General features: G+C 39.8%; 1 protein-coding gene across 5 annotated transcripts in view; it reads left to right on the top strand.

Moving 5' to 3' along the window:
- The window catches only part of NUP153 (nucleoporin 153), a 78614-nt gene that overhangs the window by 54986 nt on the left and 5524 nt on the right, over window positions 1–18104 (top strand). For 3 of the 5 annotated variants that reach the window (XM_060163616.1, XM_060163618.1, XM_060163620.1), the window contains 7 exons: window positions 2297–2422; window positions 4502–5119; window positions 7927–8121; window positions 10334–11218; window positions 13373–13729; window positions 14418–14690; window positions 17469–17637. In XM_060163616.1, the coding sequence (XP_060019599.1) occupies window positions 2297–2422; window positions 4502–5119; window positions 7927–8121; window positions 10334–11218; window positions 13373–13729; window positions 14418–14690; window positions 17469–17637 (2623 nt within the window). The remainder of the gene's footprint in view (window positions 1–2296; window positions 2423–4501; window positions 5120–7926; window positions 8122–10333; window positions 11219–13372; window positions 13730–14417; window positions 14691–17468; window positions 17638–18104) is intronic. The other 2 variants (XM_060163619.1, XM_060163617.1) reach the window with 2 other exon arrangements.

An 18104-nucleotide genomic window follows, 5' to 3' on the forward strand; every position in this document is an offset into this window, starting at 1 on the left:
CCATTTTCAAATTGGTTTGTCTTCTTGTTGCTGAGTTGTAGCATTTTTATATAGTCTGGATACTAGATCTTTATCAGATGTGTGATTTGCAAATATTTTTTCCCATTCAGTCAGTTGTCACTTTCTTGATAATGTCCTTAGATGCACAAAGATTTCTAATTTTGGTGAAGTTCAGTTTTTTATTTACTTGTGCTTTTGGTGTCATATCTAAGAATTCATTGTCAAATCCATGGTCATGAAGATACACCTCCTAGGTTTTCTTTTAAGAGTTTTATGGTTTCAGTTCTTATGTTTAGGTCATTGATCCATTTTTTTGTTAAATTAATTAATTAATTTATTTTTGTCTGTGTTAGGTCTTCGTTGCTGTGCACGGGCTTTCTCTAGTCGCGGCAAGTGAGGGCTACTCTTCGTTGCGGTGTGCGGGCTTCTCATTGCGGTGGCTTCTCTTGTTGCAGAGCACAGGCTCTAGGTGCACAGGCTTCAGTAGTTGTGGCTCGTGGGCTGTAGAGTGCAGGCTCAGTAGTAGTAGCGCATGGGCTTAGTTGCTCCGCGGCATGTGGGATCTTCCCAGACCAGGGCTCTAACCTGTGTCCCCTGCATTGGCAGGTGGATTCTCAACCACTGCGCCACCAGAGAAGTCCCCATTGATCCATTTTGAATTAATTTTTGTTTATGGTGTGAGGTAAGGGTAGGTAGGGTTTTTGAACTACTTTACCCACTGCTTTTAAATTGGCAAGCACTTTAGAAGAAAAACCTGATTATTTATATTTTATTATGGAAAATTTCAAACATTCTCAGAAGTGGAAGCGTAGACTGAGTCCCCATACACACTTTACTGAGCTTCAGCATTTACCATTTTGTGACCAATCTTGTTTCTCTCTCCCTCCTTCCTTCTCCCCTCACACACACGAACACACCTATCAGGTAATTTTGAAACAATCCCAAACATATTTCATCTGTAAACAAATATAATGACAAAATGATTATTGTACTCACAATATAGATCTCTTATTTTAAGTATAAGGATATGTTCGTTTTAGCAAGTTTGGGAACTATGAAAAGTAAAAATATCACTCTTTAGATATAAACGGTCAAAATCTTCTGGACTTTCTAACCTCCTCTTTCCCATAACTATGCTTCTAAGAATGATTTTTTCTGGCTGCATAGCATTCCATCATGTCAATGTTCTATAATTTATGTAGCTAGCCCCTTTTATTAAGTATCATCCAGGTTTTCAATATAATAACTGAAAGATATTTTCAATCATAGGATAAATTTATAGAAATGAAATATCTGGCTTAATTAAACATTAAATTTTTTTAACATCTTTATTGGAGTATAATTGCTTTACAATGTTGTGTTATTTTCTGCTGTATAACAAAGTGAATCAGCTATACGTATACATATATCCCCATATCCACTCCCTCTTGTGTCTCCCTCCCACCCTCCCTATCCCACCCCTCTAGGTGGTCACAGAGCACTGACCTGATCTCCCTGTGCTATGCGGCTACTTCCCACTAGCTGTCTGTTTTACATTTGGTAGTGTATATATGTCCATGCCACTCTCTCACTTCATTCCAGCTTACCCCTCCCCCTCCCTATGTCCTCAAGTCCGTTCTCTGTGTCTGCGTCTTTATTCCTGTCCCTAGGTTCTTCAGAACCTTTTTTTTTTTAGATTCCATATATATGTGTTAGCATACGGTATTTGTTTTTCTCTCTCTGACTTACTCCACTCTGTATGACAGACTCTAGGTCCATCCACCTCACTACAGATAACTCAATTTCATTCCGTTTTATGGCTGAGTAACATTCCATTGTATATATGTGCCACGTCTTCTTTATCCATTCATCTGTCTATGGACACTTAGGTTGCTCCCATAAACATTAATTTTTAAAGTTTTTTTTTAATCAGTGTTGTAAATTGCTGTGTAATCAAATACCTATTTCATACAGTGTTTGAACTCACCCCTGTTGCCATATCCTCTTCAGGGTTTCAGTCTGATGAAACTGGTGAACTTATTGGTAACAATTACAGATTATATATAGTTTATATAATTTTTTGTCCTTCTGGAGGAGAGAGATGTACAGTATGGGAAATAGTATTTTTTGCTTCCTTGTAATGGCAAGTTAACCCTGTACTTTAAATCATTTGTTCATTATCTTTGAATTACAGTGACTTTTTTGGTGTTTTGTTTTTTTTTTAAGATGTTGATTCAAATTGACTTTGAGAGATTTTTAATACATGTAACTTGCTTTTTCTTAGCATAATATCTCTTACAATTAAAAAAAATTACAGCTCAAGATATCACTGCAGTGAACAGTCCAAGCTGTAAGAAGAAACCAGATGAAGATTGCAAGGGCCCTTTCAAACCTGCAAAAACCCTGAAAGAAGGAAGTGTCCTAGATGTTCTGAAGAACCCTGGTAAGATAATGGCTGCCCTTGAGATAATCTAAAATCTTAATTGCAAAATCATGATCTCATCTTAATATCATTTGTTAATACTTTGTTGTACTTCAGGCTTTTAAAAAATGATGTCTAGTTTGATAGGAGATTGGCTTTTGAATGTAGATGTAATCAGATGTAACTTTTTAGGTGCAAGACCTTAGTAACTATTTCTTTAGAATTTAAGGACTCTGCACTAAAATGGAATCTCTAAGGGGCAAGTATAGAAGGAGAAAATGTGAATTGCCTGTTAATTAGAGATGGGCCAATAATTGGAAAAAAGTAAATAAACCTGATGATATACCTGGACATGTCTCTCTCTGAGAGCATTGAACTGCCTTGTTCTTCTCAGATTATTCCCCAGTTGTGGGATATATATAACAAAGCCAGATGGAAAGGAAACATATGCTGACTGTAACACACACACACACACACACACACACACAGGATAGTACTCACTTCAAATAAAATAAGATATGAATGTTAGTGGGTAAGAATTTGAAGATAATGAATAGAAGTCCTCAAATAGGAATAGGTTTTCAGTTTGAAAATCAAAAAGGATAGTATAATTCCAACTGGTATGTATACTATAAGAATATAAAAGTGTTTATAAAATAATCTAGTAGCTCAGAAAGAATTTAGATTTATCCAGCACGTGTGTTCATGTATAACTGCATATGAGTTTCAATAATAAGGTTGGATGCTACAGCAAGATTTAGAGGGATTAGGTTTTTTTTTTTTTTTCTTGTGGTACGTGAGCCTCTCACTGCTGTGGCCTCTCCCATTGCGGAGCACAGGCTCCGGACGCACAGACTCAGCGGCCATAGCTCACGGGCCCAGCCACTCCGCGGCATGTGGGATCTTCCCGGACCGGGGCACGAACCCGTGTCCCCTGCATCAGCAGGCGGACTCTCAACCACTACGCCACCAGGGAAGCTCGGATTAGGTTTTTTTGGTGTAGCTCCCATTTTATAGATGGGTATACTGCCTACTGGAGTCTCAATATAGACGGTTTTATGCAGTTATGGGCAGGACTCCAGGATGCCTGTGTTAGGGTGAACTAAGTGGTAGTCAGCATCAAATGCATATAGGTTATCTTCATAGAAGTTACACTTTGCATTCATAATGCCCACTCCTCCCCTCTTTTAAACTTTTTTTAAATAGCAAAAATTTGGAGAAGTTACATGTTCTCTTGAGGGAAATCAGGAAAATCCAAAAAAGTGGGAGGAAAAGAAAACTTGTAACACCTTGAAGTGGTTACTGTTAAAATTTTGCCAACCTTAGTGACTCACGTTAATCATTAACAAAATAGTACATTTTCCTCTTTTGGGAGTAACTGAAGTATGTGGGATTGTTTTATCTTTAGGCAAAAAATAGCTCTAGGCTGGATTATTTCTTGGTACCACTAGAAAACCTCTTTAACAACCTTCTGTATCATCTTTCCCTCTGATTTTCTTTTCCCTTGATGCTAAAGGCTAGAGAAACGGGTGTTTTTTTGGTGTATGTAAAATAAAAGTTAATTGGTCCAGAGTAAAGGATTGAAAGGTCATTTCTACAAATACAGTGTAGTTTGAGTGAAACTCAACTGTTGCCAGTTTTGATAGCACAAAGACTTTTCCTCATGGTTTTTTTCCTTATTTCCAAAGACTTTTCCTTATTTCATGGTTCTATGTGTATACCTTAATTAAGTCTCAAATTAGGTATTGGTTGAACTACAGTAAACAGATTCCTAGAGGAAGATGATATACTATAAACCAAACATCTTTTGTAGACTTTTACCTAGGTCTGTCGCTTATTAAATATGTGATTAGTACTAGAAATATAGCTTAGGTGAAAAACTACTTTTAAGTAGTCCATCTTGGACTGTAATAACTCTGTAATTAAGGTAAAAATGTTTCCTCCCAGGAATAATATTTTTATCATTAACAGCTATTACTCTATAATTATTGTCTATATTAATATTATTAATATTTATTAATGATTAATAAATAATAGGCTTTCTAATCAAAACGTGGACTAATCTTTTCCTTCCCACTCCCCTCTTCCCCCGCATTGTAGGTTTCACATCACCAAAGGCAGATTCTCTTGCTGTGCAACCTACCACCACAAGCCTGGTAGTTTATTCAAGACCAGCAATAAGTAGCTTTTCTTCTAGTGGAATTGGGTTTGGGGAAAGTTTAAAACCTGGGCCATCGTGGCAGTGTGATACCTGTCTACTCCAGAACAAAGTTACAGACAACAAATGTGTAGCCTGTCAAGCAGCAAAATTGCCGCCAAAAGATACTGCTAAACAGACCGGAACTGGGACACCGAGTAAAAGTGGCAAACCTACTGTTTCTGCACCAGAGACAGGCTTTGGAGACAAATTTAAACCAGCAGTAGGAACTTGGGATTGCGATACCTGTTTAGTGCAAAATAAACCTGAAGCGATAAAATGTGTAGCTTGTGAAACACCGAAACCGGGAACTGGTGTTAAGCGAGTCCTTACGTTGCCAGTGGCTTCAGAAAGCGCTGTTACTGTGGCTGCTTCCTCCTCCAGCTGCACTGAGACCACTGGTGCCTTAGGATTTACAGATAAATTCAAAAGGCCCGTGGGATCTTGGGAGTGTCCAGTGTGCTGTGTTTCTAATAATGCAGAAGACAATAAATGTGTGTCCTGTATGTCTCAGAAACCAGGTACGTTTATGGCTGTTTGGAATAATTTTGTTCATTTCTTTAATAGAACATTTTAATTTATTCTCTGTAAAACAGCTAAGAATAACCTCAATATTTTAGATGTTTCAAGATGAGCATTTCCTCATATGTCTTAATTTTTCTAAACTGTCTTGAAATTAAAATGACTTGCTTGGGACTGGAACTGCATGTTCTCTTAGGAGAGGCTGTGTGTTAAAATCAGTCCAGCATTTGCTTTGACGTCTTTTTTTGTATGTAATTTTATCAGAAGCTTCTTGCTCTTCATGATCATTTTCAAAGTTGGCTAATATAGATGCAAAGGTCTTAAAACGGGGCAATCTTTCTCAAACCTTTACACAGAATAAAATATTCCTTTGTCTCTTTTCCTCTAAGTAGAAGTGAGGATGGCTAGTGGTCATTTACACAGCTGGTTTCATTGCATTATGAGAAGGCTGTGGCTGAATGTTAATGGTGATACCTGTACCTGTATGCGCTATCTGCCAGAGATACTGCAATGATCATAAATTACTGAATCATTAATGAAAAGTTCTATTAGGTAACCAGAAAAATGAAGTTAGAGTTGAGTTTTTCCTGTTGCTGTTCAATTTTGAAAGAGTTAACTGAAGATTTACATTGATCTTTAATTCATTTGGAATTAATTCATTTGACTCTGCTGTGTTTGTAATGCTATTATATAATTATTTGGTACAGATATATGGTAACATGGATACTAAATAAAACATGTTATGAGTATCCTGGGAATTATACTTCCTATTTTTATTGCATTATCATGGATGTGTGATTTTGTGTCTGCAATGGAAAGCTCTTGAGTTAATAGCCCACATCCCTCTCTTAACACCAGGGGTGAGCCATATTTCTGATTCCTGCTAGACATCTCTACAAGAATAAGATTTCAGAATCTTTTTTCCAAAATATTTTTCTCTTTCCATCTGGCATTCTTCCTCTTCCCCTTAACAAAAAAAAGAAAGAAAGCTCTTGATACGTGTAGGAAACCAAAATTTATTCTGAGTTGATGGGTCAAACTTATATTTTTGATAAATCACCTGGTGGCTTTTTGGAGGATAGATTTGAAGGCAGCAAAATTTGGAAACCAGAGGACAGATTAGGAAGTTGATCAATAATATAGGTAGAGATAGTAGTGATATGTACTAATAAAAGCAAATGGGGTATAGAATAATGTACGGTTTGAAGATATGTTGATTTCAAGCTGCTGAAGTTGACAGATATGTGTGAGGCCTTTGGATATACTGATAATGGACCCTCTGGACTGGAGATACAGATTTGGGAGTCATTAGCCCATAGTTTTCAAGTAAGTCATGGGAGTAGAGGTGATATAAGGTGAGTGAGCAGAGCAAATAGAGAAGACAGCCTAAAACTGAACTCTGCCAACTTAAGAGAGTAGCAAGAATAGAACTTTGGAGCAGTTAATCTTTTAAATGAATAACCAGAGAGGAAAAACAAAAACCACGTGGTACTAGTTGCTTTTTAGGAGGATGGATTTCAAGGGAATGAAACCAGAGGTCTCAATAACAAGGCTATTAAGCAAGAGATGAGGGGGCTTGAACCAGAAAAGCAGTAGAAGGGTCAGAGAAAGAGAATGAAATAGATTGGAGAGATGTATAAGGGAAGAGTTGTCATCTAGCCAAGGTAGCCAGGTGGATAGTGGAACTACCAACAAAGAGATACCACAGGGATGAAAGCCAGAAGTGTGGGTCTCAGGTATGGATGGGAAAGATTTTGTTGGTGGTTAAAATCATCAGAGTAGATGAGAGCTCATGAGAAGGGCAGTGGACCAAAGATGGCACAATTCTGTTGGCAAGATGGAAGAGAACATACCAGTAAAACACAGATCAGGTAACTGGGAAAAGTGACAACAGCTAGAGGACATTTAGAGAAGTGAGGTTACCAGAATGAATGGCTCCACTCTCAACACTGTATTTCTTCATGCAGCTGTGCCTTGCTGAGCTATCCTTCCTGTGCCGCCGCATCTGCCCACAAAATTGCTAGTTCTGCTTAAAAATGTAAATACCACCCCTGTGAATCCTTCTCCTATCCCATAGTAATTTCTTCTCTGTACTCTTGTTTAGATCATTTGTCACTCTCCGTCTTAGTGATGGTGCTGCTATGCATTTATGTTCGTTTTGCTTTCCCCCCTTTTAGACCAGAAACACCTTTAGAAGTTAAGCAACATTTTATTCATCTCGATATCCCCAGAACCTAAGCACGTTATGGCGCTTAATAAATGTCTGTTAAATGGCTACCTTATAACAGAAATGCCATGAACATAGTAGGTAGTGTTGAGTTGAATTGCGAAGTGGATAAAAGAGCACTTCTATGCAAAAATAGTCATTTCAAAGCCAGAGATCTGTGCTTTGAAATCTTGAAATGAATATTGCCTGGGCGGTGTGTTTTATGAGTCAGGCTGTTGCCTACAATTGAGAATGTATGTTTTATAATCTGTGATGTGTAACAAAATTGGATAGATTATTAAGGAAAATTCAGGCTTTTAGGCTCTGATTTGTGAGCATGGTTCTTAAAAACCATGGCTGTTCAAACTGGGGATTAAAAGGGGGCTCATCACTGAGCAAGGTGAGTGTGAGTTGCTCTTTTGTAAGATTAAAAGAAATCTGAGATGTCTGTACTGTTTTTAACAATGTGATGTTTAGATTTCTGGCATTTTCTCTTAATAGGAAACACATTAAAAACTGTACATTTAGACTTAGTGGTGTCATTGAGATCTTGACATAATGTAAATCCGAATTTTCCTGTATTTCCCCATTATTTTTTAGGAAGTTCAGTACCTGCTTCAAGTAGCAGCACTGTCTCTGTCTCTCTGTTGTCTGGAGGCTGCCTAGGATTGGACAAGTTCAAGAAACCTGAGGGAAGCTGGGACTGTGAAGTGTGCCTAGTGGAGAATAAAGCAGATTCTAACAAATGCGTAGCATGCGAGAGTGCAAAGCCGGGCACAAAGTCTGAGTTTACAGGTAAGGTGTTGGCAAAGTGCCTCCTTAGATTACCACTTTAAAGTGAAATATTTACAAACAGCTTTGGTTTTAAAACTATTCATTCTCTGTTGAAAATTCATGTAAAATGAGCTATTGTCCTGGACTTTTAGCTCATATCTGTCTCTGAATTACTATGCAGTTGAATTGTTTGCTAGTCTGCAGTGAAGATAAGTACATTTTCTATTTTATTTGTTTTCATTTGAGAAGGAAAATGCTGGTTGCAGCCCACTGAATTAATTAACATGGCTAAGGGGATACAACTGGTTTGAAAAACACTGCATTTGGGTTTTAGAAGATCACTAAAGCTCCTTATGTGGCTGCTACCTCATGGTCCCTTTCCTGTTTTCCCCACCTGTAGTACAGTAATCACCATACCTTTAAACCTTCCTTTTGAGGCAGAAGTGCCTTTGAGATCCTTTGAGTCAGAGGTGATAACTAGTTAATTATTGTCTTTGGCAGCTTTATTTTTAGCTTTCTGTCTAATATCACTTAAGGTATTTCAGAGACCGTGTGGATAGCCATTTGCTTTTGAGATTTTTTTTTGGGTGCGTTGGGTCTTCGTTGCTGCACGTGGGCTTTCTCTAGTTGCGGCGAGCGGGGGCTACTCTTCGTTGTGGTGCGCGGGCTTCTCACTGCGGTGGCTTCTCTCGTTGTGGAGCACGGGCTCTAGGCGCGCGGGCTTCAGTAGTTGTGTCTCGTGGGCTCAGTAGTTGCAGCACGCAGGCTCTAGAGCACAGGCTCAGTAGTTGCGTGGTGCTTGGGCTTAGTGGCTCCTCGGCACGTGGGATCTTCCCAGACCAGGTATCAAACCCATGTCCCCTTCACTGGCAGGTGGATTCTTAACCACTGCGCCACCAGGGGAGTCCTGCTTTTGAGATTCTGATATAATTTCAAATAAGTTTCTTATGGAAAGAAAGTGGGGTGGGTAATCATTAAAGGGGGAAATCTGAAGACAAGCGATTTTTACAAGCCCTTGGTTGCCACCTGTCTCTATTAACATGTGGGTAAACAGAGTAATGGATGAATACCTTGGCACCGTTTAATGATTTTTGTGTTGAGCCAGTCATTCAAGTGCTTCATTTCTAGTTTATTCCACTACAGAGAAGAATTCTGAAACCAAGACTTTGATCTTGTCAGTATAGTATTTTTATTTTTTAAAATATTGCTTCCAGGGCTTCCCTGGTGGCGCAGTAGTTGAGAGTCCACCTGCCGATGCAGGGGACACGGGTTCGTGCCCTGGTCTGGGAAGATCCCGCATGCCGTGGAGCGGCTGGGCCCGTGGGCTGTGGCCGCTGAGCCTGTGAGTCCGGAGCCTGTGCTCCGCAACGGGAGAGGCCACAACAGTGAGAGGCCCGCGTACCGCAAAAAAAAAATATATTGCTTCCACTCATATAATTCTAGTTCTTTGGTGCTAAAAATCTTAATTCTTAAGTAAATAACACATGTACTCACAGGATTTAAAAAGCAAATTATGACAGGATTCCCAGCGAAAAGTCTCTCTCTTGTCCCTGTTGGCTCATTTTCCATCCTTCCTGCTCCACCAATGGTAATAGCTATCTGTGGTTAGTTTCTTGTAACTCTTTCAGTGTTTCTTTATGCACATCACAAGCAAATATACTTCTATTCTCTCTATTCTTACTTCTCTCTACCTTGTTAGAAAAGGTTGTATACCACACCGCCTTTTTGCACCCTTGACATTACCACAGATTAGCTTGGACTTTGTTCTTCATTTACAGCTGCCTGGATTGCATATGGCATTCTGCATATCTTTGAGTTTATCATTCAAATAAAGACTCAGCTGTAGACTTGCTGGGTCAAAGGGTACATGTGTCTGTAATTTGGGGTAAATATTGGCAAGTTGCCCTCCACAAATTTTGTGCTGATTTACACATCCACCTGCCATGTCTGGAGTGTCTGTTACTCCCTAGTCTCATCACCAGCACTGTTTTATCAAACTTGTTTGATCTCTGTCAGTCTGATAGATGAAATGTGGCACATCCGTGTAGTTGTGAGTATCGAGATGCTGAATATGGGCAACTTGGTTCATGTTTACTGCCATTGTTAAACTAATACTCTTCGAAGTAGGCCTTTTCAGAGTTGTCCCATGTCCCTTTACTTTTCAAGGTTGACATTCTGTTTGAGAGAGTAGTAGTAATTCATTGTCTTTTTGGTGTTTCTTATATTTTTGAAGGCTTCAGCCCATCTTCCTCATCTTCGAACCCAGCAACCTCATCCTTCAAATTTGGTATCCCATCATCCTCTTCTGGGCCTTCTCAGACTTTAACAAACACTGGAAATTTTAAATTTGGAGATCAAGGAGGTTTCAAAATAGGTGTGTCATTAGATTCTGGGTCTGTAACCCCTTTGAGTGAAGGCTTTAAATTTTCTAAACCAATAGGAGATTTTAAATTTGGAGTTTCATCTGATTCTAAACCTGAAGAAGTTAAAAAAGATAGTAAAAACGATAATTTTAAGTTTGGACTTGCTTCTGGTTTAAGCAATCCGCCTTCTTTAGCTCCATTTCAGTTTGGGGTGTCTAGTCTTGGGCAGCAAGAAAAGAAAGAAGAACCGCCGAAATCTTCATCAGCAGGCTTTGGCTTTGGTTGTGGTGTCATTAACCCTCCCCCTGCTGCTACTGACACCACAGTGACCTCTGAGAGCAAGAGCAGCTTCAGTTTTGGAACCGTGGACACCAAGAGTGTCCCAGGGGCTCCTTTCACATGTCAGACGCCAGAAGCAAAAAAAGAAGAAACCCCTGCCTCCAAAGGAGGGTTCACTTTCGGCAGCGTGGACCCTGCCCCCCTGCCATCTGCCTCGTTGTTTGTTTTGGGAAGGACAGAAGAGAAACAGCAAGAGCCTGTCACGTCTACATCTCTAGTGTTTGGGAAAAAAGCTGACAGTGAAGAGCCAAAGTGTACACCAGTGTTTTCCTTTGGGAACTCAGAGCAAACCAAAGACGAGGGTTCTTCCAAGTCTTCGACCTTTAGTTTCAGTATGGCAAAACCATCTGAGAAGGAATCTGAACAGCCAACGAAGGCCACTTTTGCTTTTGGAGCTCAAACCAGTACTACAGCTGGTAGGTATTAAACATTGTTGTTGTTTTTTTTTTTTACAAGGTGTCAAAGGTAGCAAGTCAAGGAATGGTTTATACTGGAAATAGTTGAGAGAGTACCAGTAATAGAACTCTCTGGGAAGCAGCCGAGGATTCAGCTCCTTCAGAATCCCCCCCGTGATTCTCATGAAGTTATCTGCATATCTAATTTTGAGAAACACAGCTCTAATGGAAAGCCCACAGTATTTGCACATTTGTTCGTGACTTACTCTCTTCTGTTTGGGCTTTTATAATCAGAATTGACATATACTGTTCAGGAAAATAAGCATTTTTTCTTAAGCTCATGAAATATTTTATTTTTTAACTAATAAAATCTTTATGTACAGGCCTTCATTTACAAATAGAGATAACCAGTCTTCATCTGGCATTTAAGGAACATAGACAACAAATATGATAAATCCCTGAGAAATAGAGGTGATTATGAAAACTAAGATCTGGAAGAAAAAAATGAAATAGTATTTTTAAAAGTTAAAGAAACATGGTTTGTGAAATAAAATCATTGTGTGGACTGAGGAGCAGCGGGGGCAAAAAAAAGCTGATAATTGGATTAGTGAACTGGAATTTCCCAGAACACAATACAAAAGAACATGAACACTTTTGAATAATAAATTAGAAACACAAGAAAATGAAAAATTAACCTGAAAAAAGAAGTATGGAATTCCACACATAGGTGTGAGCAGTTTTTGTCCATAAAATTCTGCTTAAATTTTAACACACACTTCAAAGGAAACAAAAACTAAATTATACATTATTATTTAGAAAGGAATAAAAATGAGATAGGGTCTAATCGAATTTAATCCTGGTATCGCTATACTGTTTCCATTGAAATAGACATTTTTAACGTCCTATTAAACCACCTGAAAGTGAGCTAACATGTTCCATTTTCTGTAAATTATACCAATGCCCATACCACAATGTGACCAGCCCTGTCTAGTAAATAGTGTTGGAACTGAGATGTTATTGGAACAAGTTTAAAAAAAAAAAGTCTTCTACTGAAGGTAGCTGGATTCAGGGTCACCATATAAAAAATCATTCTCTTTTCTCCAAATCAAGAATAAATAGTTGGACAGCATTTCCCATTTGTATTTACTAACATTTCCAATTTGTATTTTATAATATCAGCAGAACCTGCAACATGCTAAAGAATTAAGAGAACATAAAAGGCATGTTTTATACTTGTTCCTGAGTGAGAATATCCTTTACTCTTCACCTCACTCCCAATATAATTTCAGTTCTTAGAGGAATTTTTGTGGAGCTTGACAAGCTAAAATAATTCTAAAATTCACGTGGAAGGGAAAATGTATAAGAAATTTTGGGGAGAAGGGTACACATACAGTCAGGTAGGTTTGCCCTACTAATATCAAACAATACTACAAAGTTACAATATTTAAAATAGTCTAGTAACAGTAACTGTAGAGGTTTGGAAGTTAATACGTGGTAAAGGTAGAGTTACAAATTAGTGAGCAAAAGGGTACACCAGTCAGTAAAGGCGGCAGAGAAAATTGGCCATTGTTCAGATAAATTGAAGTTACAATCCTGCTAACATAAATTGCAAGATCAAATTTATAAAAGTGTAGCTATCTCCCATTGTCTGAATTTGTTATCCGAAGTATCCAGTTAGATTTGGATTTAAGGAATATTTTTTATTTTTATTAATCTGAATGCCAAAGGTTTTGCTATGTTAGACAAAATTCATAAGCCATAAAAGAAAAGGTGGATATATTTGACTACATCAAAATTTAACATGACAGGACTTCCCTGGTGGTGCAGTGGTTGAGAGTCCGCCTGCCGATGCAGGGGACGCGGGTTCGTGCCCCAGTCCGGGAGGATCCCACATGCCGCGGAGCGGCTGGGCCCGTGGGCCATGGCCGCTGGGCCTGTGCGTCTGGAGCCTGTGCTCCGCAACGGGAGAGGCCACAACAGTGAGAGGCCCGCGTACCGCAAAAAAAAAAAAAAAAAATTTAACATAACAGATGTCCATTTGATGAATGAATCTATATTAAAAACTTAATGATTGTTTTCTAATGGACTCGTATTAGACTTTAGACTAGGAAAAAATGCTTTTGGTATTACTTGTTTTTAAAGGTTTTTGTTTATTTCTTAATTTCTGTCTTACAGATCAAGGTACAGCAAAGCCAGTTTTCAGTTTCTTGAACAACAGTTCCTCTAATTCAAGTACACCAGCCACTTCAGCTGGTGGTGGCATATTTGGTAGTTCCACCTCGTCCTCCAGTGCGCCTGCGGCTGCCTTTGTGTTTGGACAGGCCAACAGTCCTGTGAGCAGCTCTGCCTTTGGGAACTCTGCCGAATCCAGTACATCTCAGTCTTTGCTATTTTCTCGAGAGAGCAAACCAGCAACCACGTCGAGCGCGGGCACAGCTGTCGCCCCATTTGTCTTTGGTCCGGGTGCCAGCAGCAGCGATGCTGCCGCCTCTGGTTTCAGCTTTGGAGCTCCCACCACATCGAGCTCTGCAGGTACTTTTAAAAAAGAAGAGACATGTTAATTTGAATGGCTTTCATTGTAAGCAGACGAACTCTTAGCAAATAATACCACAAAAGAGCATGGCCGCTTTTAGGTCATCTCTACCCAGGGTGTTGTAGTTATTCAGTATGTGGAATGATGTGCATTTTGTGTATAGTTTAAGTAACTCTTGGAAGCAATATTTCTGATCTCATTAGGAGTATAATCTTTAGTTTTTTCAAGTGTTTCTTGTCTTTTTGGGGGTTTTTGTTTTGTTTTTCTTTGCAATGTTAATTTGTAAATAGCCAGACACCGAAGGTTATTTTAATAGACATTAGTCCTCGTTATGCAACGGATACATAGTCACAACATTAGCTGATTTCTGCAGTGTGTCACACTTCTGATGGCAGATCAGTTGTCTTCTTAGATTTATCTCTTTAAAGACCTAAAAATTTGGGGCTGTTAAGACAGGAGTCTTGTTAATGAAGTTTTTGTTTATTTGGATTTTATATGGTTTTACTAAATAATGGTAGAGAGAATTGTATTCTTAATCAGTATTCAAAACTTGTCTTGATAAGATGTGTTCAGCAAGGTAAGAGTCTGGAAAGAAGCTTGAAATGTGCTTTTCAGTTTATAGAGATTTCTTGAGGCTTATCTCATTTTAACCATCATGGTAATTTCAGTATTTCTGTGGGCCTCTAGGATCCTCCTTTGTATTCGGCACTGGACCTTCAGCACCATCTGCCAGTCCAGCGTTCGGTGCTAACCAGACCCCAGCATTTGGACAAAGCCAAGGTGCCAGCCAGCCTAACCCCCCAGGCTTTGGGTCTCTGTCATCTTCAGCAGCATTATTTTCTGCTGGCTCTCAGCCTGCACCACCTACTTTTGGGACAGTGTCGAGCAGCAGCCAGCCTCCCGTGTTTGGACAGCAGCCTAGTCAGTCTGCATTTGGCTCAGGAACAGCTCCTAATTCCAGTAAGTATGTAGTAGTCATGTCCTTTGTTTCCGCATTTGGGTTCTGTATGTCTTAAATACAATGTTTTTCTTTGAACTTTGAAACCATGCATGTCTTTTTTTTTTTTTTTGTCTCTTGTACTTGGCAGAACAGAGATGTGTATTACCTATAAACAGCATTCCCAACTTTCACACAGTCAAGCACTTCTTTTCGGCTGCATTGGGTTTTCGTTGCTGTGCGCGGGCTTTCTCTAGTTGCGGTGAGCAAGGGCCACTGTTCGTTGTGGTGCGTGGGCTTCTCATTGTGGTGGCTTCTTCTGTTGCAGAGCACGGGCTCTAGGTGCGTGGGCTTCAGTAGTTGTAGCACGTGAGCTCAGTAGTTGCGGGACGTGGACCTTAGAGCGCGTGGGCTTCAGTAGTTGTGACGCACGGGCTTAGCTGCTCCGTGGCATGTGGGATCTTCCCGGACCAGGGCTCGAACCCGTGTCCCCTGCATTGGCAGGTGGATTCTTAACCATTGCACCACCAGGGAAGTCCCCCTCAATTTACTTTTAAACACACCTGTTGAGATTTTACTTCTACGTGTATTACTTTTTAATTTTCGAGTGGTCCTCTTTGTTCTGTGGATGTCTCCTTTTTATATCCTTCTGCTTTTGTTTTAGAAGCGTTTTCTATTGATCTCTTGAAGATATTAATGATGCAGAGGTTTTTTTCCCCCTTCTTAAAGCTTTTGCTTAGTCAGTTTTCTCCAAATTGCTTTTCTTTATTATTGTTCTGGTCTTAGTGTTTCTTATGAAATACTTTCCTCACGTGTTTGGTGCTTCTTGCCTCTCTACTTGTAGTGTTTGGGGGTTTTGTTTTAATTGTAGTAAGCATGTTTAACGTGAGATCTATCTACTCTTTCAACAAATTAAGTGTGCAATGCAGTGTTGTTAACTCTGGGCACAGTATTGTGCAGCAGAGTTCTAGAATGTACGCGTCTTGCATGACTGACACTCTATACCTTTTGAATAGCAGCTCCTCATTTCTTCCCACTCCCAAGCCCTCCTCTGCAGCCACCATTCTTTCAGCTTCTGTGAATTTGGTTATTTTAGATTCCTCATAGAAGTGAAGTCATGTAGTACTTGTTCTTCTGTGATTGGCTTATTTCACTTATGTCCTCCAGATGCATGCATGTTTTCCCATATTGCAAGATGAACATTCCATTTTATGTATATATGTCATTTCCTTTATCTGTGTATCTGTCTATGGATATTTAGGTTGTTTCTACATCTTGGTCATTGTGAATAATGCTGCAGTGAATGAGAGAGTCCAGCTATCTTTTTGAGAGCCTAGTTTCAAGTCTTTTGGGTAAATACCTAGAATGAGATTGCTGGATCATATGGTGGTTCTATCTTTAACTTTTTGAGGAACTTCCATACTGTTTTCCATAGTGGCTGCAGCGGTTTACATTTCTACCCACAGTTCACAAGGGCTCCCTTTTCTCCACGTCCTTGCCAACACTTGTTATTTCTTATCTTTTTGATAATAGCCGTTCTAAGAGGTGTGAGCTGATATCTCCTAGTGGTTTTGATTTGCATTCCCCCCGATGGTTAGTGAGGTTGAGCATCTTTTTATATTTACGCGTGTGTTGTCTCCGGAGAAATGTCTATTCAGGTTCTTTGCCCGTTTTTTAATTGGGTTATTTGAGGGGTTTCTTGGTTTGGTTTTGGTTTTTGTTTGTTGGTGGGGGGGAGGTTTGCTCTTGAGTTGTAGGAGTTCGTATGTATTTTGGATATCAGCCCTTTATCAGATACATGGTTTGTGAATATTTTCTTCCATTCTACTTATAACTTTATGAGTGCAGGACACCTAAATACCACTCAATAATTCATTGTATGTGGTTAGGGCTTACAGATCTTGAATATCATTGTAGGTTTATCTAATAACTGGCTTGTCCTCTTGGGAAGAACTGGATGCTAGTACAATATCTTTAGGTCTTTCCTTTCAGACTGCCAGATTTCCCAGAGAAGATTCTTCCAGTCTCCTTCCTGAAGGGTATATATACTCCTGATTGCCAGCGGTATGGGAGCTGAGTCAGGGCAGAAGGCTGCCGCTCTCAATATTCATTGTATCAAGCTATGCTGAATGCTTCTGTTTGCAGTATGGTATCTTTGCCTTTATGTGTGATGTCCCCTGGTCCAGAGGCCTCTCCAGAGACTAAAGTTCTATTCTTCTGCTGGGTAGAGGAGATTTATTATCCTGTTTGGTGCTGGGGAGGGATTGATCTAGGTATCTGCTTCTTAAACAGATACTCTACCATTCTGCTGGGGTTTTTTTCAGTCACACCTTCATTCTCACTTCCGGAAGTACCTGGAACCTAAACCTTTTGGGTATGTTTAGTGTAAATGGAAAGACTTCTGTGCTTTCCCTTGCTGCTAGTTTAGTACTTGGCTCCAGTTAGCCTTCCAGCTTCAAAATTTTGTTGTGTTGTCTCCTCTCTCCATTTATTGTAAAATTCCCTTTACTGTTATTTTAACATAATTTTGAAGAAGATAGAGGTAAGTATGTTTGTTGATTCCATGGTTTCCACGGATTCCAAAGTCCACCCTGCCCTTTTTTCCTTGGTCATGGGTGAGTTAGGTCACTTGTTTGAGGGTGTCAGGTATATATTGTGTGAGTGGAGAAAATACTTAATTTTCTTTAAGTGACCATAAGAGCTTTAACCCTTTACAGGTTTTTGTATGTAAAGGTCAGAGTCATTACTAGAAGAACCATCATTTTTACCTTAATAAAGTTTTTCTGCTTCATCTATTGCAGGTTCTGTTTTCCAGTTTGGCAGCAGCGCTACAAATTTCAACTTCACAAACAATAATCCATCAGGAGTGTTCACGTTCGGCGCAAATGCCAGCACACCTGCGGCCTCAGCCCAGCCCTCTGGCTCGGGGGGCTTTCAATTTAGCCAGTCTCCAGCGGCGTTTTCTGTGGGGTAAGAGAGCTTTTTGTTGAAATGGAGAATTTAACATAGTGAGGGTGTGTGTTTGTGTGTGTGTGTATAGAATCACCAGGGTGCAGTATGGCTGAGGTAAAATCTATGTTCTCCATCAGTTTACCGTATTACAATTTTGGAGGATCATGGCCTAAGAAAACTAGCAGGAGGCAGGGAGAGAGAGAGAGTGTGTGTGTGTGTGTCTGTCTGTCTGTCTGTCTCGGGTATGAGGTGTAGCAGAAAGCAGCAGGGGGTGTGTGTGTGTGCGTGTGTCTCTCTCTTGAGGGTATGAGGTGTAGCAGAAAGTAGCAGGGTGTGTGTGTGTGTGTGCGTGTGTCTCTCTCTTGAGGGTATGAGGTGTAGCAGAAAGTAGCAGGGTGTGTGTGCGTGTGCGTGTGTCTCTCTTGAGGGTATGAGGTGTAGCAGAAAGTAGTGTCCCCCACCCCATCACCAGTCACATTTAGTGT

The sequence above is a fragment of the Lagenorhynchus albirostris genome, chromosome 10, assembly GCF_949774975.1.
Source record: "Lagenorhynchus albirostris chromosome 10, mLagAlb1.1, whole genome shotgun sequence".
Lineage (NCBI taxonomy): Eukaryota > Metazoa > Chordata > Mammalia > Artiodactyla > Delphinidae > Lagenorhynchus > Lagenorhynchus albirostris.